The sequence below is a fragment of the Trachemys scripta genome, chromosome 3 (assembly GCF_013100865.1).
Source record: "Trachemys scripta elegans isolate TJP31775 chromosome 3, CAS_Tse_1.0, whole genome shotgun sequence".
In the NCBI taxonomy this organism is placed as follows: domain Eukaryota; kingdom Metazoa; phylum Chordata; order Testudines; family Emydidae; genus Trachemys; species Trachemys scripta.
In genome coordinates, this window is record NC_048300.1 from 90771963 (window position 1) to 90798945 (window position 26983).

The 26983-nt window shown below is 42.3% G+C and overlaps 1 protein-coding gene across 1 annotated transcript in view; it reads left to right on the top strand.

The window, feature by feature from the left end:
• The window catches only part of CNKSR3 (CNKSR family member 3), a 93539-nt gene that overhangs the window by 30425 nt on the left and 36131 nt on the right, over positions 1 to 26983 (top strand). The window contains exons 2-4 of the mRNA XM_034765361.1: positions 9573 to 9736; positions 22633 to 22835; positions 24190 to 24277. Of these exons, the coding sequence (XP_034621252.1) occupies positions 9573 to 9736; positions 22633 to 22835; positions 24190 to 24277 (455 nt within the window). The remainder of the gene's footprint in view (positions 1 to 9572; positions 9737 to 22632; positions 22836 to 24189; positions 24278 to 26983) is intronic.

The window sequence follows — 26983 nt, forward strand, 5'->3', positions numbered from 1 at the left end:
GTGAGTGCTGCATTACTTCATGCAGCATGTCTTCTTTGCTTCTACGTGGCCTCTTCCTGAGTCTTCGCAGCCTCTCGGCCGGTAATAACACGGACAGCTGAGATCTCAAGGTTGCATCTGTAAAGGCAAAATGCAACACTTAACATTGTTCACACCAGACAGAGCAATGATTCCCCCGTACTTAAGGAGGGCAAGCACAGTCTACAAAATAGCATAATTTGCCCGTCCCAAAGCGAGCGCACATAACCTACGGGAACCCCAAAATGGTGAGTAAGCACAGGGTCCAGGGGGAATGATTGTTTCATGACTGTACTGTCCTCTGGGTTTCTGTGCCTTTGGGGAGAGCCAACAGCTGCAGGGGGCCCCTATACTGAATACTGTCCCCACATTTTCCACAGGAGTTTGTTCTGGAAGATATCTTGCTGCTGAAGGTGATCTGGAAAGCAAGGGAGGGTCTTCTATAATACGGCTTCTGCCCTGGCCCATATGCAGCTTGCCTGTGTGCAGCAATGGTCCCCCCGCCCCTCATGGCACAGTGGCGCGGACATGTTAGCCTGACTGGGACAAGGACCACAGTGGCTCTCCCAAGAAACCTGCGCAAGCGCGTTGCCCAAGTTCTGGATGAGACCTTTGAAGAGATCACTGAGGCCATTACTGCGATGTGAGAGAACACATCAACGCCCTAATCCGCATCTAGGCATGCATGCAGCCCTAACCCTCCTTGCCCCAAGAGCCTGTACTGAATAATTTCCTTCCCAAAATAAAAGATGCTTACCGGGCACTTTCTCTGGTATTTGTCCTTCCCCAAGCACCGGCCGCCGCAACTGGCTACCTTTCTCCTGGCTGCATGCATCTAGGGATTCCAGGGTATCTTCCTCCACCTCAGCACCCTCACTTCTGCTTTGCTGATGCTCCTCCTCCTGCCTTGTTAAACTGGGCTCTGAAGTGTCCATGGTGGTACTCGGAGTGGAGGTGGGGTCACCCCCCAAGTATTGTGTCCAGCTCTTTGTAGAAATGGCAGGTCACGGGAGCAGCACCAGAACAGCGGTTTGTCTCATGGGCTTTGCGGTAGGCATTCCGCAGCTCCTTCACTTTAACCCTGTACTGCAGTGTGTCCTGGTCATGGCCCCTTTCCATCATGTCCCTTGATATCTGCCCGAAGGTATCATAATTCCTATGGTGGAGCGCAGCTGGGATTGGACAGCTTCCTCCCCCCCCAAATGCTTATGAGGTCCAGCACCTTACCATTGCTCCATACTGGGGATCGCCTGGCCCGTGGAGGCACAGTCACCTGGAAAGATTAGTTGAGAGCCCCCCATACCTGGCTGAGCAAACAGGAAGGAGATTTTCAAAATTCCCAGAGAATTTAAAGGGTGGGTGTGATAATCACCTGAGGGCAGGGCAGTAGAGTTCAAACTGATGACGAGAGTGACTAGGACAGGCATCGTGGGATGCTTCTGGAGGCTGATCAGAGCGCATTAACAGACCAGGGCATCCACACTGGCGCCGCAGTGCTCCAGCGGGGTGCATCAAACGTTATTCCACTCGCCCAGGTGGAGTATCAGGAGCGCTCTAGCCGCGGAGTCAGAGCGCTTTATGTGCCTTGCCAGTGTGGACGGGTTGTGAGTTAGAGTGCATTGGGCTGCTTTAATGTGCTCTAACTCGCAAGTGTAGCCATGCCCGTAGAGTTGTCTTTAGTTCTCTTCCTGCATAATGCACAGGTCTGATGCTCTTGATGTTCCTACTGCAATGCTACATAGTGCCGCTTTTGTTGCATTGTGAACAAATGCCCTGTCTCATGAAAAAAGACCATTTAATGTAGGTAACATTGGCCATCTTTCAGTGTCACTGTGTACAACTTGTAACAGGTAAATACAGTCTTATAAATGTGTGTGTGATACAGATTAATATATTTTAAGGCCAGACGGTATCATTATCATCATCTAGTCTGATCTTCTGCATAACACAGGCCATTTCACCCAGTAATTCCTGGATCAAGCCCAAATGTTAACCACAGTGTGTTACTGATTTGTCTGAGGAATAAGATGAATAGCCTACCATGGCTTTTAGAAGTCCTTGCTGTCTCATACTGGGAAGCATGTGTGTCTCTTTCTTTGTGTATGCACATGCTAAATAAAACCAAAACAAGCCAACATGTGCTGATATAATGTTTGGCAATTGACAGGTTTTTGGCTTCTGAAGCCTTGGGTGTGTACTACAATGACTCTCTGCTAGCAATGTCTATATTTTCAGTGTATAGCCAATGGTTTCTTGCAAACGTACACAGCTGCACTTTAGATCTTGTAGTATTACATTTGTGGTGGTGTTACAACCTATTTTTCAGTGTCAGGTGTGACGAAGGTTCATGGTTGGCTCTTAATCGATATCTTCATGCCAAATAACGTTTTTATTAAGGCATTCTGGTTAAAGCCAAATTAAGTTACATCGTTACCTTTTTTATTTTTAAACACTGATGTGACAGAAGAGTTCATTTTTCTATTTATATAGCTTTCCAGGTATTAGAGTTCTATTTTGCTTGTAATTCTAAATCTTAAAACTAGGCCATAAATAACAGGAAAATCCCTATGGAAAATAATGGAAATGACTTATAACTCTAGCTGAAGATAACAAAAGAGAGACCCAGGGGCTCCCATAATGTTATGTCTAAGATTTCTCTGAAAGTGTGCAATTTTAAAAATGAATTTTGGTTGAGCTTTAGCCAAGATTTCCCTGAGAATGGGCCACAGGCCTTTAAATCATTATTTCTCCCAGGAATGTCTTTCACTCAGTACAGTATTGTGCTCTGATACTGTATGCCTCTATTGAATATGTTTGTCTTGTTGGTGAAAACTCTGCAGTTATAGGTCCAGATTGAAGCATGATTTCTAAGTCTCTCAGTGCATTGCTGCTTGCTGTCTATATCACAATCTGGATTAAAACCTGCATGAACAGCTGTGCAGTTCACTCCTGTCTGTTTTTCATAGCATTATTTACAGGGCCTGATGTTTGCTAGCCTTTTTCGCTGGAGTTTGAAACTGGCTGTATTTTTCTCATTTAAATTGTCATGCTACAATTCAATATTAAACCTTTAGCCCTTTTCATTTTTTAATACATTATTTGAGATTATGGAAGGATTTTATGCCTCTGTGGTGGTAAATATCCACATATTTAGTTCTGTTAAATAACACAGCTATGAAAAGGGTAAATAGTTTTTTTTACAACAACAAAAAAGTTGATATTTGCCTAAGGCATTGACAAACCTGTAAATCAGTCCTATAGGTACAGCATGGAACATAGGAATGCCAGTTTCCATCTACTTCCCTGCCAATGCATACTATCCAGGAAGACTGCCTCTAACTGCTGCACTACCACAGGTGCTGCTCCACCAGTTGTAGGAGCACCAGTGTAGACAGGGCCCATGCATTCTTGCTACTGTGTTGGCTAAACCTGCTTGGTATAGATGCAGTCTAAGGGGCGAGAGGTAATTCAATCTGGATAGCCATTCAATTAATTCAAAATGACAAGTATGCCAGTGCTGGTCAAGTTGATAAGTTTTATTGGGGTGGCCAAACTGCAAGCCGCATGCAGTTTTTTTACAGTTAAAGTGCAGCTCGCAGAGCTCCCCATACCGCGCCATTCTTCGCTTACCAGATTGGGGGGAGAGGGGAACTTGGGGCTTCTACCCTGCAGCAGGGTAGTGGGGCTAGGGCCTTCAGCCAGAGACAACTGGTGTGTGTGTGTGTGTGTGTGTGTGGAATTTAAAGGTTCACCCCCCCTTAACAGCTTGAGTCACACCCCCTTCTTACCCTCAGCATTCCCTCCCTGCAGCTCCTGTGTTACAGCTGGGTCTCCCCAACCCCCGCCCCCAACTCCTTTTTGGGTCAGGATCACTACAAATTTCAGATTTAAATGGTTGAAATCATGAAATTTATGATTTTTTAAAAAATCCTATGACCGTGAAATTGACTAAAATGGACCATGAATTTGGTAGGGCCCTATCCATAACATAGCACTTCCACTGTGCTGCAGCCTGCCTATATTAGAGCCAGCTGACACTCACTCTCTCCTGAGCTGGCTGTCTAGTACCTCCCTCTAATATCTCTTCAACCCTAGGGCACTCAGCTACTTCAGTGTGAGCTGCTTCTGTAGCTTCACCGAGCTGGCTTGCAGATTTTCTAGGTCCTGTTCCCTTTTCCATCTACCTGCTATGGTGCTCCTATGCCTACTTGCTGCTTCCCTACTCTCACCCCCACCTACCTTAATGATGCCACATGGTCCCTCTAACCGCTACAACTTTCATTCCCTTCAGTCCTGGAGTTAAGAAAATGAATTAATGGGGTTAAATGACAATAATAATAATTAATAATGATAACATAATATCAAATATAAGAATCCAACAAACATCACCAAAAACATGGGATAGGTGAGGCTCTTAGCCAAGGATTGACATTTTTTAAAACCAGTAGAGGATTGGATTGAGAGAGCTTTTTTTGCTCCGGGGTGGTTTCCCAATGGTAAGTGTCAGTGCTGCAGTAAATGCTGAAGTAATGGAGCAGAGTAAGACTGTAATATCCTCAGTTACTAAGGTCAGATTTTTACAATGTCAGATTGTTTGCTTGAGAGTGACAAGGAAACAGATAAGGCTTTGGCAGTCAACATGAGACCTAAAATGCTATCCAAAGTGTCCACTTAATTGGTTTCTCCAATTAGCACTAGAGTTTAGCTATTCTTTTACAGTCCGATGCTATATTGGTGTTAACGGCTTTGGCAGATCAGATAATTTGTTTTGCAGAAGGGAAACCAGGTACTGGTTTCTAAGTTTTCCGTCTGTTTCCATGCTATGTCCTAATTTAAATTGTCTGATACCAGCCCAGCATACAGATTAAGCAAAACAAATCAGTGTTGCATATATGTGTGTTCATGTTGTGTTGACAAACCTTTTTGTCCTCTATTAATATTGAGTCAAATTTTATCTTTCTTTTATTGGTGAGTGACTGGTCTTTTAAATAGTAGAAATTTTAATTCCCGGTGCACGGTGAACTGTTGGCTAAGGCTGGGACCCAACTTTATATTGTCCTTTTAATAGTTCTCTACGTTTCTTTTTATGATTCAGAATGACCTCCTTAATCATGACAAATTGAGACTGGAAACTAGCTATAATTGTCTAATGACTGGTATCAGTATGAATCCATAGACTCAAATATTGTCCTAATTTTCTTTCACTGATACAGAATATCAAGTAACTCCTGGGATGTTTTGAGTGGTGATGAAGGGCTATTGTAGACGAGAGTCTAGACTGTTCTAAGGATCTGTTGCACATCCCCCCACCTCCCAAAAGTAATGGGAGAGATTTGTACATTTTAAATAGACACTTTGGGATTCCTTGGAGGATTTTCAGGATATTAGTAACATGAACCTGACTAGGATTTTTTTTAAATAACTGGGAAAGAGGTTAGCTCTTATGTCTAGCCTCTTAGCTTTATAATGTGTGTACTAAAAACCAATCTCACATATAATCATTATCTATTATAACCCTTTTTCCATATCCCATACCTTGCTGAGTGCTACTTGACTTCTAGAGCAGTGGTGCCCATACTTTTCCTGTTGTTCTCTTTCCCCCCCCCCAGTAATGGAATCTGTCTGCACCCCTCCATTGTAGCACAGTTGGCTCAGCAGAGGCGCTTGGGCTGAAGGTGCAGCTGGGGGCTGAACTGGAGATGAGGGCAGAACTGGCCAGCAGTTGTAACGGGGTGGAGTGGAGCTGTAGCTGGGGGAGGAGCTGTGGCCTGGCCCAAAGTTGGGCTGGGGCTGACCTGGGCCCCGTTGCGTGCCCCCTGCCTGCCATGGAGGCTGACACGGGCCCTCTTGTCCCCTGCGGTGGCTGAACCAGACCCTGCTGCGTGCCCTTCAAAGGTTCCTACACCCCCCACCCCCGCATGGTGGCATGCCGCATGGTTTAGTGACCACTGTTCTAGAGACTTATTTGAATGGATTTATAACACTGAATATAGACTCTTTCCAACTTCATATTCTGAATTGGATTTTATGAGACGCAAGAGAAGTTCTAATTACTCTGAAGAAAACTAGCTTGCTTTTCCGAATGGGGTACATTTTTTTTCTAAATTAGAGGTATAAGTTTCAAGTAACTCCATTGAAATCAAGCTAACTATTTACACCAGTGTGACTGAGATCAGAATCTGGCCCTGAATGTGCTACTGAATGATTCATTAATTTGCCAGAAGCAAGTCTTTTTTTTTTTTTTTTTTTTTTTTTTTAAGTTGCCTTGCCACATACCCTACAGGTAATGGGTTGCCCTTCCTACTAGAAGCACATATATTCGGTGTAGCTTTGATGCTACTGTCCATTGTGGAAATCTGCTGAAACTGAACTGGAAAGCAAGAGTTACAATATTGTATTTCTTTTGAAGTGCTCTGCATCTAAAGAGTATCTGAAGAACTAAGCTTTCTGGAAAGTTCTCTGAAGCATCTGGGTTCTGCAGATGGAGAAAACTGAAGTGTATAAGAGAATCTCTGCATTGCACAAACTACATATATAAAACTGATAGAATCTGGAACATTTCAGATAGTTGGAGGAGATGGAATGTTGCTGATGTATCAAGATTCCCATTACATGATGCATTTGAGTGCTGCTTTTAAAAATGTTTTCCAAATTCTTTTGTTAAGCAGACTTACATGAGTTTGTCTGAAATTTCTTTTGCCCTATTACGGGAATATGAGCTCTTTTGACTTACATACCATACATAAATATTTCATTCACACTATGGAAAATTAAACAATAGGCTATAAATCTGGTTGCAATCTCAATTAAAATATAAAAAATCTCTAACATATGTTCCTTAGTGCCTGCACCCCCCCTACCTCCCAAAAAACAAACAAACAAACAAAAAAAAAACCAGTGTGAATCCTTGCTATAACAATGCTGGGTTTCAAGGTCTTCATTTCCTGATTATTTTTCATTAAAAAATTATTACCTTTTCATGACTGATCTTAAACATATTTCCCTCCATGAACAATCCTTGTGCCTTGGGGTTGACTGTTTTGGATTAATAGCCACATAATTTGGTAGCATTATTTCAGTTTACAAATATTCTCATATAGTGACCATGGAAGTATTGTTCTTAAGGTTTATTGTGAAAAGCACAGGATTTTTCTTTTAAATACATATTTTCAGAAATAGATGTGAGTGATGGTAGAGATTCAAGAAGAGGAAAAAATGAATAGGGAAAAGCCCCAAGGAAACGGAAAGGCACAATTATATTTCTCATGGGGATGTGCACATTAATGTGTCTGGTGTCTCTTTGTGTAGAGTTCATTTAAAAAAAAAAAAAAAAAAAAAAAAAGGCCAAAGAATCAGTCAAGTAAACTGGGTCAGCACCCGGGACAGATACTAGGAACACGAATATTGTGTCCAAGAAATTTTGAAAAAAGAGTTTTATAGCAGTTCAAGTAAAATGTAGTTGCTTGAGGTGCCTGTACAATTTGTAATGGAAACTATGGGCTTCCAATGGGAAGTGATGGGAAACAGTGGTTTAGAGGACAAGCATTAAAAATGGGGAATGCCAAATGTGTACTGTATATTAGCCTTGGTTTAGATTTGTTTAAAAAAAGGGAATATTTTAAACAATGAAGGCCAGATTTTTCTGGGAAAAGTTTGCATGCCCCAAATGGGAATTTGGCACACATGAGAGAAAGAAAACACTGGACTCAATTTTCAGAACTCTCAAGGACTCGCCAAAATAGACTGCAATTTTAATAAGTGACTGAGCACTAGGAAATTTGTGCTCAGCCAACTTGCATCTGGGCACTAATGCAGGTGTTGTCAGCACAAAATAGCTTTATTATTATTATTATTATTATTATTTTTAAAGCACATGCATGCCAACAGTCATGCATATGGGTACATCCACACAGGGTTTGACTATCACAACAACTAAGCATGCATAATTCTTGGAAAGAGACAGACTGCCTCATCCCAGTGGTGCCTATTGCTGCTGTTCATTGCTTGTAGGGTGCCATCAGAGCAAGTTGAGTGCATTAAACAAGTTCCAGCCCACAAGAGCTTGCAGTCTGCAAGGATCCTGTGGCTAGAAATTGTATGGCAGTTGTCACATTGCTGCTATTGTATGAACACATTGCATTTGACTTGCAAAGTCCTCTTTCATTTTCTAACAGATATGGGTGTGGTAAGCCCTATATGTCTGTCACCTCTCGCAAGTTGATGAGTTGTACTCAGTACTCTCATCTGTCCTTGTTCCTGTTCAGGATATTATTACTGTTTCCATTGGTGATATGTGGAACCCCCCTCCAAAGTCAACGAAGAAGGAAAAATAAATATTAATACTAAGCTTTCGAAAACGTATTGATACATTCTTGTCAACTTTTACAATATATGTTGGCTATTATACGATTGTCATATATATGGGCTATATTTCAAATATGTAGTTCTCATGTGTCTAGCTGTGTATTTTGTCAGTCACACTGATGCATCTGTATAAAGCTGACTGATTTGTGTGATTTGTTTTCCTTTATTCTGTTTAATTATGTCTACAAATTGTAGAAGGGCATTAAGAGGACCCCATCAACTTTAAAAACGCTTCTGTTTGAATATTTTTTACCTTCTGTTCTTAGAACTAATATCTAAGATTGTTATAATTGTAAGGGATTAGAGAAGAGATTTTTCTTCATTTGATTACATGATGTATAGTTGCTTTTCATTGGCACCTTTTCATAGTCAGTTTCCTCTGTTTTTAAAGATCTTGCATGCAGCACCAAGAGATGGAATTTATTTATTTGGCAATACTAGGAAAATTATTGTAAAAATCAACAAGGGAGCTCAGACAGCAGATGTAGTATCTGGAACTACTTTTTATATATAATATATAAAAACAAAGCTAACTAGATTTCATGTTGACTCTGGGCCTTCGACTTTTGCAATGGGGAATGGATGATTCAGGGAATGACAGTAAATGCAATTTGTCTCCTATAAATCATGAAAATATTGAGACATGTGAAACATCTTGATTACTTTGACTTTATATTGCGTCCCTTCCCTTCAGAGTGGTGGTTTTCTAAGTACAGGCCTCGTTTTTTCTTGCTTGCTATAAAGCACATCACTTATCTCGGCTGCTAAATAGTATAGATTGTTATTTGCTGTGTTCTTCTTCTGTACGGGTCTTGGGTCAATCCTAATAACTGATTCAGGGTGGGCTGAACACTATTGCAGCAGGCCTTGTTTCCCAATTGAAAAGATCCCAATAAGGAGTACAGTCCTCCACAGTTCTATGCTAATCTGAAGCTAAGGGGAGCATATCTACTTGGGCATACTCCTGGAGTGTGCACTCAATTGAGAGCATGTTCCAAGTTAGGCATGTCTCTGTTTTGCAGACCAGACTACTTGGTGCGCTTGTTCCCTTTTTTGCCAATATGCAACCTGATGTTAAGTGGTGTTTGCTTGATAATCTAGTGCTACATATATTGGTGACAGTATTTCTTTGTGCTATTTACAATTAAACAAAAATTATAATTGGTTTGTCTCTCTCACTGTCTTGGTAGGCTTGGATGATTGCCTGCAGCAGTATGTCCCCAAATTTGAACGGGAGAAGATAAATGGTGAACAGCTGTTACAGATTTCCCATCAAGATCTTGAAGAGTTGGGTATCTCACGAATTGGACACCAGGAACTGGTTCTGGAGGCAGTGGATCTTCTTTGTGCACTGGTCAGTTATACAGTGAACATAGAGATGAGGCTTAAGAAACTTATTGTGTTGAAAATGAAATTGTAGAAAATTGTTTAATTCAGATCAGTGCCATCTCAGTAGTTTTTGCATCTTTTTGTCTCCTGTTAACATACTAAGTTATGGGTTGTATTTGAAGAATAAAGTTATTTGGGTGGCAGAAAGGTAAAATCATGTGGTTCCTGTCACTGTACACATTACCGAGAAAATTACTGTCAAGTACAGTGCATTGGTCATAAAAAATGACATTGTGGAAATGGCAGATGTTAATAATTGTCGATACGAACTGAACTAGGCTAGCCACATCTCTTCTCCATAAACTAGCAAAACTATAGAACTCTGTACTCTTGTAGATAATTATAAAGAGGCCTTTAAAAATGATTTAAGGAATATTTTGATGGTAGGAGTACAGAACAGGTGGACTGAAGTCATTGTATCTGAAATTTCAGCTGTTCCCTCCTTCCTGTTGTATAACTGTATTAATGGGTTTTAAATGTAGACCTGCTCTGGAATGAATGCATAAATTGCTGTCTGTATTGGTGGTACAGTATTAGATACAGTTTATTTAAAAGCCATGATTTGGCCACACTTTGAGTACGTGTTTGATGTAATGCTATGAGCTAAAGCCAGAAATATATACAATTACATCACTGAGAATGGTGGGAAAGAATGCTCAGCAATTCTTTTGCCATTACTGGCCTACATTCCATTCATTATGTAATGTTGGTTGCACTGAGTGTATTCTTCTTAAATGGACAGAGCTTTTACTTCGTATGAAATGTGCTATTCTTGTTTCAGAAAGGTGGTACAGAGATCGTTTGTACTTGATTAAAACAAGGACAAATGGGATATCCTATAACAAAGCAACTGTGTTTCATCAAAAGAATTTATAAATGTTTTGTTCAAATACTTCAGCCAAAACATTTGTACAACAGCAAAGGCTTTTTTCCTAAATATTTTTGTTTATCAATATTTTTTTTAACGTTAAGTGAAGATTAATGGGAGAACTGAAACATCATTCATGCTGTGGGGGTGGAGTATAGTGTGTCAGGCAGGGGGAGAGAATCTAATGAAGTATTAAATGTACTGTATACTGGCCTGAGTGAAATAATGGATGTGGCAGCCACCCTAAGGCATTTTTCCCCTTACTATTATAATATTAGAATAAAACAAAGCTGGATGACTGCCAGAACCTAAAGCTGTGTTTTATCTCCTACAATTTCCTCCTAATTTCCTTTGTAGACAAAAGTTTTGACCTCAGACCCATTTCTGGAAATACTTTTGTGTAGTACAGCTCAAGTTAATGCATTAGACAGAGTTCATATGCTGTAACTGAAATGTCCTTGTTCTTTTTTTGGGTGGAGGGAGTTTTGGGGGGAGGTGTTCCTGTGTTTTAGCTGTGTCCTTTGTCATCTTCTTAATTTCTTTTTTGAGTTTTAGGAAAGGCGTTGTTGTATCAAATCAGCCTTAATTTTGTGCTCCAGTGTTTCTGCTTCAAGTTTAGATGTCAGTCAGCTTTTCATGACTTTGCTAGTGCTTTCTCTTTTCATGTGAGGGAGAATGTCGTCTCCTCCTCCTTCCCCCTACCATCCTCAGGTCCTTCAGATACAGTTTTATGCATTAATGCATTCTGGTATTTTGTGCTGAAGTGACTGTTTTTCACTAGTTTCAGAGTAGCAGCCGTGTTAGTCTGTATCCGCAAAAACAACAGGAGTACTTGTGGCACCTTAGAGACTAACAAATTTATTAGAGAAAGCTTATGCTCTAATAAATTTGTTAGTCTCTAAGGTGCCACAAGTACTCCTGTTGTTTTTCACTAAAATTGTAACCCCCGAATTAAAAAGCCAAAAAATAAACCATAACTTACTATTAGAAGCATACTTTTATGAAGACTTCTTCCTCTACCTCCCATGATCTACTCCTACGTGACCTGGCACATACTAAATGACTTCTCTGAGCTTATACCCCACAATGTGGCCTTGTCAGGATCTTGATGCTTTTTTGCCTTTATGAAAGATTGCCCTTTCCCTTAGTCCTGTCTAGCATGGTTCTTTTCTGGACCTCTTTCAAGAGTGTCTCATAGACTCATAGACTTTAAGGTCAGAAGGGACCATTATGATCATCTGGTCTGACCCCCTGCATGCTGCAGGCCATAAAACCGTCCCTACCCCTTCCCTGGACTCTGCTGTTGAAGTCCCCAATCCTGTTTTAGGTGACTTCAATCGGCAGAAACCCTCCTGCTAGAGATCCCTGCCCTATGCTGCGGAGGAAGGCGAAAAACCTCCAGAGGCTCAGCCAATCTGCCCTGGAGGAAAATTCCTTCCCGACCCCAAATATGGCGATCAGTAAGACCCCGAGCATATAGGCAAGAGTCTCCAGCCTGACCCCTGTCAGCCATTATACAATTTACCTACCATTTCTTGGTTTTCCTTGACTACTATGTTTTACCATTAAACCATTCCCTCCATAAATTTATCTAACTTAATCTTAAAACCAGACAGGTCCGTCGCCCCCACCGTTTCCCTCGGAAGGCCGTTCCAATATTTCACCCCTCTGATGGTCAGAAACCTTCGTCTAATTTCAAGCCTGAACCTCCCCACGGCCAGTTTATATCCATTCGTTCTCGTATCCACATTAGTACTAAGCTGGAATAATTCTTCTCCCTCCCTCGTATTAATCCCTCTAATATATTTAAAGATAGCAATCATATCCCCCCTCAGCCTTCGCTTTGTCAGACTAAACAACCCAAGCTCCTCTAGTCTCTTTTCATACGACAGGTTTTCCATTCCTCTGATCATCCTAGTGGCCCTTCTCTGCACCCATTCCAGTTTGAGTTCATCTTTTTTAAACATGGGAGACCAGAACTGCACACAGTACTCCAAATGAGGTCTCACCAGCGCCTTGTACAACGGAAGCAGGACCTCCTTATCCCTACTAGATATACCTCGCCTAATGCATCCCAAGACAGCATTGGCTTTTTTCACCGCCACGTCGCATTGTCGACTCATAGTCATCCTGCGGTCTACTAGGACCCCTAGGTCCTTCTCCTCTTCCGTTACTTCTAACCAATGCGTCCCCATCTTGTAACTAAAATTTTTATTAGTCATCCCCAAATGCATCACCTTACACTTTTTACTATTAAATTTCATCCTATTCCTGATACTCCAATTCACAAGCTCGTTCAAGTCTCCCTGCAGGATATCCCTATCCTCCTCCGAATTTACAACGCCTCCCACCTTCGTATCATCCGCAAACTTTATCAGCCCACTCCTGCAATCGGTTCCGAGGTCAGTTATAAATAGATTAAATAAAATGGGTCCCAAAACCGAACCTTGAGGCACTCCACTAGTAACCTCCCTCCAACCTGACAGTTCACCCTTTAATACGACCCGCTGCATTCTCCCCATTAACCAATTCCTTATCCACCTCTGGATTTTCATATCGATCCCCATGTTTTTCAGTTTAACCAATAATTCCTCATGGGGTACAGTATCAAACGCTTTACTGAAATCCAGGTATATTAGGTCCACCGCATTTCCCTTATCTAATAAATCCGTTACTTTCTCAAAGAAGGAGATCAGATTCGTTTGGCACGATCTGCCCTTCGTAAAACCATGTTGTAATTTATCGCAATTGCCACTAACCTCCAGGTCCTCAACTAGTTTCTCTTTCAGAATTTTCTCTAATACCTTGCACACTACAGATGTTAAACTAACAGGCCTGTAGTTACCCGGATCACTTTTTTTCCCTTTCTTGAAAATAGGAACCACATTAGCTATTCTCCAGTCTAACGGGACCACCCCCGAGTTTACAGATTCATTAAATATTATCGCTAATGGGCCTGCTATTTCCCGCGCCAATTCCTTCAATATTCTCGGGTGAAGATCGTCCGGTCCTCCCGACTTAGCCCCATTAAGGCATTCAAGTTTTGTTTCTACCTCGGATACGGTAATCCCCCATCCTGAATGCCCCTCTGGTCCCACTGCATACCACAAGAACTCCTGTGAACCCAAAGAAAGAAATGTAGAGTTGCCTTTGGAGCATCTTTCTACTTAAATGGTCGCCAGATTGTCAACCTCTGAGATTTTTCTAGGGCCATCCAGCCACTGAATAAAGGAGAGTCTGTAGCTAAGATGTCATTATGGAAAGGACATCAAAGAAAATCTAAAGGAGGACTACATTGAAGGATGAGCGCTAATGATATTAAAAGTACACTGTCAACTTGAAAATAACTTCCATCTGTAAATGTCTGTTGCTGTAGTAAACCACCCCTAAGATAGTATAAGTGAAGATTAAATAAAGTAGGTCTGTTTTTTCCTGTTTATTTACGTTGTGCATTTGACAGTTCATTGTGTGAAATCTGTTTCATGCTTTGATTGTATATCCTCCCCCTAGTCTTTTCAGAAGGGTGTTTACCAGTAACACCTGCAACAGTACTGTAACTCAGGAGACAAGACAGCAGGCAAGTGTGTGCTCTGAGGAAATGGCAAAGGGCTCCCCTCTGAGCATGTACATTTACTGCTCTTAAGCCTGCCTAAAATACCCTTCTCAACAGGTAGATGGGGCCGCAGAAATTTTTTTTTTTTTAAAGCTTGGATTAAAAGGGTGCTCTGTCAGAAAATGAACTTTTAAAAAAATCAAATTGAGTATCTCTGGCTTTCCATACATTAAAGGGGGAGAAAACAGGGTTGTACTTGCTGGGGAGCAGACACTTCAGTTGACTGAAATTTTAAAGGGACATACATTTGCTTTTTAAACTCCAGTTAAACCACAGAAACAGTGGCACAAATTTAAAAAATAAGATGTCACCGTGAAGGAGAATTGTGCAAAAATCACCTGGAAGGGTGGTAAAATTGTGGAACATCTTGCCGAGGATATGACTAGATTTTGGCATAGGTTCAGTGAATGAAGAACACTGCAGGCATTATTGGGAAATAGCTTCATCTTTAGTTTGCTCTCGGGATTAGGGTCCTGAATTCTCATGTATCTTATAATACTCCTATATTATCTATCTATCTCTCTCTATATATATATCTAGTCTAGTGCAGACTAGAACTTCAACCATCGTAGAAAGATGCAGCTGTTTTTTTCCTCTACCTTAGGGTTGAGGGATCTTGGTGTGATGGATCTGCCTTTGTTAGTTTTGCCTGATAGGGCAAACTCATCCCTCATCCTGTAGCAATGCTTGGGATGTTGTATCAGTCTGGTGCAGTACAATGTAATGATATTTGGTGTGTCGTCGTATTCAGCATCATGTGAAAAATTGATCAGATCACGCATGGTACAAGACCATCAGATCAAGTTGTATCACGATGGCATTTTTAAAGGATTCCAATGCAAAGTGACATCATATAAGCAGTTCTTGCAGAATTGACCTGAAAAATTAAAGATGAATCAAAAATACCAGGATGGATAACTACCTTTGTTTTAGGTTAAGTGTATGCTGCTGTGCTTGTGCTGTAACCGTCCATGTATATAAATTTATAACTTGAGTTCGTGGAGGTTTCAAGCCAGCAACTTACCCCCATCACTACATGCACTTTAACGTTTCGAGGCTGAAGGAAATTGGAATCAATGTATATTCAGACTTGACTCTTTCTTGGATCTTTTGCCCCTCCCCCCAACACTCTATTAAGAAGTCTCCAGTTGAAAATATTTTTTTAAATGTCAGTTACTTCTATTTCAGTTACCTTAATTTAAGTTGTTGTCAGATCAGGGTATTGTTTAGTAGACCGTTGTCTCTCTAAATTATAACATGGTTTGGTGGGGGGAGTAGACACACTTTGAGGTGTGTTCTTTAAGCTGTACCCTTGCATATCTCTTCCCAAACTAATGAAGAACCAGATAGGAATGTCTGACATAATGTGCTCCCGAGGGCCCACTTCTTTGTGTGTTTTCATGAAAAATGAAGTTTGTTGATGTATTGAACTAGAAAACAGTTTCCATATACATAAGCAACAAAACTGTTTTTTCTTGAAATAATAAACAGTTAAAACATTAATGTCAGATTTTATTAAACTTCTTTTTAAAGCAAAAGGCTAAATTTTTGGGGGGCTTCAGCTACCTGCCAAACATCAGCAACTGATACTGTGTATAAATAGGGAGGGGGAGGCATGGTTGGAGCATGGGACTGCGAGCCAGCAATTCCTGGATTCTAATCCTGACTCTAACTCCTTTGGTGGCCTCTGGTGAGTCACTTAATTTGTTCTTAAAGATGGAGAAACTAAAATGAAGTGGATTATATTTAGCCAGTTCCTGGCGGTGTTGAAGATTGACTGATATTTGTAAAACATTTTGAAGATTAAAAACGTTAATTCACATGAAAAAAGGTCTGATGAAATAAAAGAATTAATTGGAGGAAGATCGAGCAGCAAACTAACGTAGGTGTTCAGATCCCATGATATTAGGTGCAGAATGGGAACCCAAATAGAATGGAACAGAATTAAATCCAATCTGGAAACACTCATTTTCCCATAAAACCTGTATATGAGTGATTTTTCTTTCAAGCAGTTTCAAGAAATTGCAGGTTCTTCTTTGAGTCGTGTCTCGATGGGTGCTTGGCAGCGTTCCGGAGTGAATAATGTGGGACAGATGGGTCCTAGAGATTATCAGCTCCAGATACACCATCTAGTTTCCCTCTCTATGCCCCCACAACACCCTTCCCCATATCCTCTTAAGGGACCCTTTTCATGAGAGTCGACTATGTCAGGAAGTAGATCAACTCCTACAGTTAGGAGCTATAGAACAAGTACCTCAACATCTATGAGGCAAGGAGTTCTGCCCTCATTAATTCTCAATACACAAAAGGAAGGGGAGGTTGGAGACCTGTCCTGGATGTCGGAGCTCTCAACAAGTTAGTTGAGGCTCAAAAGTTAAAGATGGTCAGTTTATCAATGATCAGTCTCCCTGTTCCAATGATGGACTGGTTTTCAGCCTACAGGACGCCTACTTTCATATTTCAGTATTACTGGCTCACAGACTATTTCTCAGATTTACTCTGGGACACGACCATTACCAATACAGAGTCCTCCCCTTCAGACTTTCATTAGCCCTGAGACATATTTCACCGTTCTCTCAGTGGTAGCCACTCATCTACACTCACAAGGGATAATGATCTACCCTTATCTGGACGATTGTCTCCTCAGAGCCTAGTTGCTCCAGGCAGCTTGTCAAGCCACTGACGTCATGATATGCTTGTTCACAGATCTGGGCCTTCAGCTCAACACCAAAGCCTTCCTACCTCAAGACAGGTTCCTATCCCTGATGTTACTCATAGATGCAGCTCAATGCAGACCTCAAATACCGGCTAGACTCTGCCTCCAATTCCTGGGGCATATGGTGGCAAGCACAACTGTGATACTGCATGCCCGACTCCACATGCAATGCCTACAACTATGGTTCAGTTCGGTTTACAGGCCTAACAGAGACAGTGTGGACAACCCCCTGTCACTACCTACCAGGATAAAAAACCGCCTAGCCTGGTGGAAGAACCCAGCCAACGCATGCAAAGGGATTCCCTTCTCACAGGCGTCCCCATCGTCACTCCTTATCACTGATTGTATTGCTCAGAGGATGGAGCAAGCATCTAAAGAGCCATGCGATGCAAGGCAAATGGTCACCTGTGGAGATATCCTTACACATCAATCTCCTTGAATGGCCTGCGCCCATTTCCTCCTGCTGAGAGCAGGATCACATACGAAGATCCTAACGGACAACATAGCCTGCATGTACTACGTGAACCGCCAGGGAAGGGCCAGGTCACCCTCTCTAAGCACGGACGCAATGAGGCTATGGAATTGGTGCAGCTCTCACAGCACCACCTTGTCCACAGCTTACCTCCCGGGCTCGCAGAACTCAATAGCAGACAAGCTCAGTCGCAAATTTCTGCATGACCACGAATGGGTGATGCACCTGTCAGTTTTTCATGAATTGTTCACACAGTGGGGAACACAGTCCACAGATCTGTTCGCTACTTACCAGAATAAGAAGTGTCCATGATGCTACTCCAGGGTGGAGATGGGACAGTACTGTTTGGGAGACGCTCTCCTTCTCCCTAGGACAAGGACCTTCTTTACGCCTTCCTTCCATTTCCCCTTCTGCTGAAAATCCTGCTGAAGATAAAGAGGGACGGAGCTCACATAATCCTGATTTGCTCCTACTTAGCCAAAACAGACCTGGTACCCTTACCTGATGCAGCTTGTGATGTGCTTGCTGATCTCCCTTCTGAACTCTCTGCACCTCCTCTCACAGGACAAAGGTCGTACTATACACCCCAACTTGGGGATTCTCTGCCTCAAAGCATGGATCCTACATGGTTCCAGCACCTAGAAAGGTCATGCTCAAGGGAAGTGCAAGAAGTTCTGTTGCACAGAAAGTCCTTCACACAATGCACTTACCTGCAGAAGTGGTTTCAAGTTTCAGATTTGGTGCATGTCCTAACAAATCTTTCCCGTGTCAGCAACTCTTTCACATATTCTGGAATATGCTCTGACCCTTAAAAAATTGGGGTTATCCCTGAGCTCTCTCAGAGTCCACTTAACAGCCATCACAACGTTTCACTGACCCATAGAGGATACTCAGTACTATCGCATCCAACCACCAAAGGTTCCTTAAAGGTATAACTAACTTCTTCCCTCAACCTTGACTTTCTACCCCGCATGGAACCTAACCTGGTACTGAAAGGGCTGACCAGGCCCCCCTTTGAACCTATGGCTACCTGTTCACTGACATACCTATCGGTGAAAACGGCCTTTCTGATAGCAATCACCTCGGCTAGAAGAATAGGGGAGATAGCTGCTTTGATGGTGCATCGCCCTTACACAGTATTCTTCCCAGGCAAGATTATGCTCAGGTTACATCTAAAGTTCATTCCTAAAATAACATCCTCATTTCATATGAATCCGTCTATCCACCTTCCCATCTTCTACCCCAAGCCTCACCGAGACAATAGGGAGGCCATACTGTATACCTTGCATTCTACCTCAATGGGACAAACACCTTCAGGAAGTCCTCTAAAGCTAAACTGTTCCTCTCCGTGGCAGAAAGATCAAAGGGCTCAGTAGTATCAGCCCAAAGACTCTGTAAGTGGATCTCGAATTGCATCAGACAGTGCTACCAAATTCGTAACATGATCCCTCCAGACTCTATCCATACACATTCCACAAGATCAATCTCCTCATCTGTTGCCTTCTTTAAGGATGTTTCTATTGTAGAGATCTGCAGAGCAGTGATGTGGGTGTTAGCCCACACCTTCACAGATCACTGGGGACTCCGCCTCTGATGCCATCTTTGGCTCCACAGTACTGTTATCTGTGACTGACCCAACTCTAAAATCCCAGCCCTCCTAAAGGGGTGCAGCTTTGTAGTCCCCTACAAAGGAGCATCCATAGGGACACTCCTCGAAGAAGTTGCTACTCACCTTGTTCAGTAATGATGGTTCTTTGAGATGTATGTCCCTGCAGGTGCTCTGCAACCCACCCTCCTCCCCTCTACTTAAAAGTAGTTAGCCCACGCAAGCTGACTAGCCTCGTGGCGCAGCACAAGGAAACAAAGCACATGCATGGGCCCAACGGACACTGCTACCAAAGTACTCCAATCAGTAGTGCAGGGAAGCAGCACCCGTAGGGATGCACATCTTGAAGAACCATTGTTGCTGCACAAGATGTGTAACTTCTTTGAGTGGAATGGTGATAACTGCTTGCACAAATTAGGCATGCAGTTGCATTCTCATTTTTATGCATATGAGTGCATGCCTGAGTGCCTGAAACTCAAGCCTTGGGAATTCTGCAGTTGTCCCCCACCCTGCCACATTCGAAAGGATCACAGCTCTTTATAGAGTGGTTCTAACTACCTAATCACTTGCTGTCCTTGAGGGTTAAAAGGGCCTATAACATTTTCAGTCCCTAGTGAAAGGGATATTCTGTGTCCCCTCTCCCCTTGCCAGAGTAATTAGGCTTTTATACTCTCCTGGCACACTGCTATTTTCACATTCTTGTGGCTGCAGGAGCTGGCCCGGCACTCAGAGCTGGTGGTGAGGAAGCAAGCACACCAAAAACAAACAATATTGCAGCATTGTGTAAGAGAGGATGAAAAAACTTGGCTGCAAGAAACTCGTCAGAATGATGTTCTCCTGTTTGTTTTTCTTTAAATCGAAAGGTGACAAGTTTATATGGCTACAGAATGTAATGCTCAGACTTTGTTTATTAAAGCCAAAATTTTTCCTGCTCTAGGATGATGGAAAACTTAAGGATATCCTCTGCTGTTGGAAGGGTGTTGTTACTTAGATCACATCCTCTCTCATCTCAGCAACACATCTCTAGCTGTACTCTAGATACTATGTGCTCCCTTGCTTTAGTAGACTTGTGCGGTGTATACGCACTGGACTCTGGCCAGAAATGGGAGGTAGTTTTAAAGGCAATTCGGTGGCTGAAAAATCCCAGTATGTTTTAGCTTTGTGGATTCTTGGGGGGAGTTCTGTAGGCTTTTTTGGAGAGGGAGTTGCGGGAGGGGTGTTTTTATTTATTTTTATTTTATTTTAAAAGTTCCTGGTCACTTGTGCTACAGCTTTTTCAGTCCAAGGTATCCGAGACTTCATTATGCACATTTGACCGCGAAAGCCACAGAGTACATGAAACTTGAGTAGAGTGGAGCACAACAATCTGCATAAGAGCTCCTACATTAGGAATATTGCCAGCAAAGCTGGTGCGCGAGTCATGTAAGCTTAATGGAGTGGGAAGAGGCATTTTTGAAGGCCATAAGAGGGCTTCTGGGAGAAATGCTGTGATTGAGGGGAGGGAGAGGAGGAAGAGGAGGACTAAGATTTGTACGGGGACAACTGGTTTGCTGTCTCTCATCTCTTACAAATCATTATATTAGCACTTAGATACAAAGTGCAGTTGAAAATTTTCCAAAGGCTTCCCCATTCCCAGCATGTGTTATAACCCATCGTGTTCCTGTAATTACTCTGAGTTGCTGTGTACTTATTTTTTCTTTCTAAGGATCTTTGTGCTGGAGTGGTGCCTTTGGGCTGTGTTTAAACAGAGGTTTTTGTAAAGTCCATTGTTGCCATGGCATTGGTGTAGCTCCACCTCTGAGCATAGCTAGTCTACAATGCTAGGGATGGTGGAAATGCATCTGTGCAATAGCAATGTTGGGAGAATTTCACAAAAGTCTCAGTATAGACAAGACCTTAGAGACTAGGGCCAAGCTTTTTCAAACATGACTAGTGATTTTGGATACCCATGTTTTTTCGGTCCTCAACCTGAGATGCCTTAAAGGGACTTTATTTTTCAAAAAGTGCTGAGGGACCTATCTGCCCTCTAAAAATCAGAATTCTTTACGATGTCTCCAGTGAGGCATCTCAAATTATTAATCACATTTGAAAATCTTGGCCTTAACCTCTGTTGTCTACAGAACTGATACAGCATGGGTTTTGTGACTGACATTTGGACTGAAGCAAACTGATTTTGCATAAACCAACTGGATTCTATTTTTGTTACTAGTGACTAGATGTTACAGGTTTTCTACGTGTTCTCGCTCTCCCGAGCCATCTAGTATTCCATATCAGAGGGGTAGCCGTGTTAGTCTGAATCTGTAAAAAGCAACAGAGGGTCCTGTGGCACCTTTGAGACTAACAGACATATTGGGAGCATAAGCTTTCGTGGGTAAGAACCTCACTTCTTCAGATGCAAGCCTAGTATTCTATGGGTTTTGTCTTTTGCGAGGGGAAAGGTAGAAGGGACTTCAAAGGCAGTTTTCACTCATGCATAGTGTTGATACTGTCCATACCCGTGCAAATCAATGCCCTTCCTAGTAGGGGAACACTTACTCAGAACTGTGAAATTATAAGTCAAAACCCTGATGTAAATATTTAATCACATCCGTTTCCTGGTAGTTCAGCTTTTGTCCCCCGGCAGGTTTAAACGTCCCCCTTTTTTGTTGTGAATGGAACCTAGCTGTGCTGCTTCTGGTTTTCCACCATAGTACTGGAAGCAGCCAGACTTCCGTTCCCTTTAATGGGAGAAAAGTGAAATCGATGCTACTGTGTTCCAGTAAGAATCAAGTGATGTGATGGGATTTTGAGCCCTAATATTTTGAAATTTCAAGTTCCCCTCAACTCCCAGTGACTTCAGTGGAAATTGATGAGGTTTGTCGCATAGTAAAGTCAGGACTTCAGTGAGGTAGCTTCTGATGTGTTTGTCTGCGTGGCATTCTGCAGCTGGAAGTCGAACTCTGCTACATCTGAATGTTCAGAAATCTATGGACTGCTTTTCAAGTCCTTGCATCTGAGACAGCACCTACACCTGCTTTCCAAACCAGTTACCTACACACCCACAACAGGATTTGGGGACTTCCTGCATTCTCTAGGAGTTAAGAGCATTGAGGATAACTAGGATTAATAGCATACTTTCAAATGCCTAATATAGATCAGAGACTGCATTTCACAAAGCAGGTTGTCCAATGGTGTCTAGTTCAATCAAAAACAATGAGGAGTCTTGTGGCACCTTAAAGACTAACAAATTTATTAGAAAATAAGCTTTTGTGGTCTATGACCCACTTCAGATGTAAGATCTCAGTACAGACAGTAAGCACAGATGTAAGATTTGAAGAAGTGGGTCATAGCCCACGATAAATTTGTTAGTCTTTAAGGTGCCACAAGACTCCTCGTTGTTTTTGCTGAAACAGACTAACACAGCTACCCCTCTGAAACTAGTTCAGTAAAGTTACTTTTTTCCCAAGCAACTTTTCTTTTGTCGAGAGAGAAATTATAGGCAACTCTCTGGATCCTCCATCCCAAATAATTTGTTTTATGGTGCAATTAGCTTAAATGGGATCTCTCTAATGACTTAAACTATTTAAAACAAATCTTTTTCTTGCAGAATTACGGTCTTGAAACAGACAATATGAAGAACTTGGTTCTCAAATTGCGAGCTTCTTCCAACAACCTGCAGAATTATATCAGCAGCCGGAGGAAAAATTCAAATTATGATGGAAAAACATCACACAAACCCCCCAATGAATTCCTCACCTCAGTGGTGGAGCTTATTGGTGCTGCTAAGGCCTTGCTAGCTTGGTTGGACAGGTATGAGATTGGTACTCGCATTTTTAAAAAAAAAAAGTCCATATGGTCACTTGAGTTAGTGAAATGAAGTATTTCTGTTTGCAAAGGCAACTTCCAGAGTGATGTCTGAATGTAAATGTCTTTGTTCCCACCCAGACCATCACTTTATTTAAATCTTAGAATGTCAGTAATTAGCAAGTTGAATTGCCAGGCTGTTGGTGGCTGTGGGGCATGGGGTAGTGATATTGCTAAAATCAATGGATTTGACCAGTGTTTACAGTGGTGGAAAACTTCCCCTGCCCTCCCTCTCTCCCTCAAATTTCCCTAGTGCAGACAGGGCTTTAAAGTATATTCTCTCCCCCCTCCCCCCCCCCCCCCCCTTCATCCTTCTGCCCCCCCCCCCCCCACAAAATTGTTTAAAAAACAGCCATTTGTTAACATGGCTTTAATTTTTGAATGAATTTGTTCTTTCCCAAATGTGTGCTTCAGGGGCCTGGAAAAAGACAGGCAGCAAGAGAGACTCCTTTGCTTTTCCTTACACGGGCTAGGGTTGCTCTGTGACAGCTGCTGCGGAAACAGACAGGCAGCTGAGCAGATAGTGTCCCAGCAGTGATGCTGGGACAGGATAATAGATGATTGTAAATTATCTCACATGTTGCCAGCTTTCCTAAGGACCCAGCTTGTGGGGAGGGAAGTCAGAAGGAGATCATGGGGAGGAAGAGCTGTTATCCCATGAATGGCCCTGCTGTCACTGTCAGGTGCTGTTCCCTGGCAATAGCTTGCTCTTCTCACTTGGTTCTTTCCTCCGGTCACTGCCAGCCCCCACCAACTTTCCTGTCTGCTAGCCCCAGCAGCAAGATGGCTGACTTATCCAACTTTGAGCCCAGTCAGTGTTTTGGAACTTTTTCCCTTCTCTCCCTGCCCCTCATAAAGTAGCAGGTGGAGCTGAGGTGCCCCTCAACAGCTCTCTAAAGCGATCTCCTTTAAGGGAGGGTATAATCACTGAGCTAGACTTGAGTCCTTTGTAAACAGTGCTGAAAGGTTAGCAGCTGTTCAGATTTACCTCTTAGAGGAAAGCAAGCCATTACAGAGGCTGATCTTGGCTGAGATATTTTTCATGATAGAGAATACACTTGTTATAAGGGTAGTTTGTTCCTCACCATATTGGTGCACTTGTGTTAAAAGGCACTTTAGTCTATTTACTGCAGGTACGTTATTCAGATAACATTTTTACTGTATTAACGTGATAGTTCCAGCATGTCTCAGGTTTGCTATCTGACCTGCAACTGTGTAAATCTATGTGCTGTGCCCATTAACAGCCAGAGTTGGAAGCTGAGAGGGCTCTTCATTCTAAGGGGATTTTGTCTTGTTACAGGGCCCCATTTACAGGGATTGCTGACTTCTCAGCGACAAAGAACAGAATCATTCAGCTCTGCTTGGATCTCACCACCACGGTTCAGAAGGTCAGTTGACTTTTTCCCTCCTCCCCGCTTTTCTTCTCACCTCTCCAAAAAGGAAGGAAGGTGGGTGGCTGGGGAAGTAACTGTGTGCTAGTTATGTACAACTTGTTAGTGAGGAAAACATATGCTGGAGTACTATACGTGTGATATGAGCAGGTGCATACTGGCTGCTACCAACTTTGGTCACTCTGTTCTCCTGCAGTTGAGATTTTTGTTCAGTTAATTTCAAAACTTTTCAGCAGTGTTGAGCTAGGTGTCTGATTCATAGATTATAGGACTGGAAGGGACCTCGAGAGGTCATCGAGTCCAGTCCCCTGCCCGCATGGCAGGACCAAATACTGTCTAGACCATCCCTGATAGACATTTATCTAACCTACTCTTAAATATCTCCAGAGACGGAGATTCCACAACCTCCCTAGGCAATTTGTTCCAGTGTTTAACCACCGTGACAGTTAGGAACTTCTTCCTAATGTCCAACCTAGACCTCCCTTGCTGCAGTTTAAACCCATTGTTTCTGGTTCTATCCTTAGAGGCTAAGGTGAACAAGTTCTCTCCCTCCTCATTATGACACCCTTTTAGATACCTGAAAACTGCTATCATGTCCCCTCTCAGTCTTCTCTTTTCCAAACTAAACAAACCCAGTTCTTTCAGCCTTCCTTCATAGGTCATGTTCTCAAGACCTTTAATCATTCTTGTTGCTCTTCTTTGGACCCTTTCCAATTTCTCCACATCTTTTTTTAAAATGCGGCGCCCAGAACTGGACACAATACTCCAGCTGAGGCCTAACCAGAGCAGAGTAGAGCGGAAGAATGACTTCTCGTGTCTTGCTCACAACACACCTGTTAATACATCCCAGAATCATGTTTGCTTTTTTTGCAACAGCATCACACTGTTGACTCATATTTAGCTTGTGGTCCACTATAACCCCTAGATCCCTTTCTGCCGTACTCCTTCCTAGACAGTCTTTTCCCATTCTGTTATGTGTGAAATTGATTTTTCCTTCCTAAGTGGAGCACTTTGCATTTGTCTTTGTTAAACTTCATCCTGTTTAACTCAGACCATTTCTCCAATTTGTCCAGATCATTTTGAATTATGACCCTGTCCTCCAAAGTAGTTGCAATCCCTCCCAGTTTGGTATCATCCGCAAACTTAATAAGCGTACTTTCTATGCCAATATCTAAGTCGTTGATGAAGATATTGAACAGAGCCGGTCCCAAAACAGACCCCTGCGGTACCCCACTCCGTTACGCCTTTCCAGCAAGATTGGGAACCATTAACAACAACTCTCTGAGTACGGTTATCCAGCCAGTTATGCACCCACCTTATAGTAGCCCCATCTAATTTGTATTTGCCTAGTTTATCGATAAGAATATCATGCGAGACCGTATCAAATGCCTTACTAAAGTCTAGGTATACCACATCCACCGCTTCACCCTTATCCACAAGGCTCGTTATCCTATCAAAGAAAGCTATCAGATTGGTTTGACACGATTTGTTCTTCACAAATCCATGCTGGCTGTTCCCTATAACCTTACCACCTTCCAAGTGTTTGCAGATGATTTCCTTAATTACTTGCTCCATTATCTTCCCTGGCACAGAAGTTAAACTAACTGGTCTGTAGTTACCTGGGTTGTTTTTATTTCCCTTTTTATAGATGGGCACTATATTTGCCCTTTTCCAGTCTTCTGGAATCTCTCCCGTCTCCGATGACTTTCCAAAGATAATAGCTAGAGGCTCAGATACCTCCTCTATTAGCTCCTTGAGTATTCTAGGATGCATTTCATCAGGCCCGGGTGACTTGCAGGCATCTAACTTTTCTAAGTGATTTTTAACTTGTTCTTTTTTTATTTTATCCGCTAAACCTACCCCCTTCCCATTAGTATTCACTATGTTAGGCATTCCTTCAGACTTCTCGGTGAAGACCGAAACAAAGAAGTCATTAAGCATCTCTGCCATTTCCAAGTTTCCTGTTAGTGTTTCTCCCTCTTCACTAAGCAGTGGGCCTACCCTGTCTTTGGTCTTCCTCTTGCTTCTAATGTATTGATAAAAAGTCGTCTTGTTTCCTTTTATTCCCGTAGCTAGTTTGAGCTCATTTTGTGCCTTTGCCTTTCTAATCTTGCCCCTGCATTCCTGTGTCGTTTGCCTATATTCATCCTTTGATATCTGTCCTAGTTTCCATTTTTTATATGACTCCTTTTTATTTTTTAGATCGTGCAAGATCTCGTGGTTAAGCCAAGGTGGTCTTTTGCCACATTTTCTATCTTTCCTAACCAGCGGAATAGCTTGCATTTGGGCCCTTAATAGTGTCCCTTTGAAAAACTGCCAACTCTCCTCAGTTGTTTTTCCCCTCAGTCTTGATTCCCATGGGACCTTACCTATCAGCTCTCTGAGCTTCGCAAAATCTGCCTTCCTGAAATCCATTGTCTCTATTTTGCTGTTCTCTCTTCTACCCTTCCTTAGAATTGCAAACTCTATGATTTCATGATCACTTTCACCCAGGCTGCCTTCTACTTTCACATTCTCAACGAGTTCCTCCCTATTTGTTAAAATCAAGTCTAGAACAGCTTCCCCCCTAGTAGCTTTTTCAACCTTCTGAAATAAAAAGTTGTCTCCAATGCAGTCCAAGAATTTGTTGGATAGTCTGTGCCCCGCTGTGTTATTTTCCCAACATATATCCGGATAGTTGAAGTCTGGCTCCCATTTTAAAGT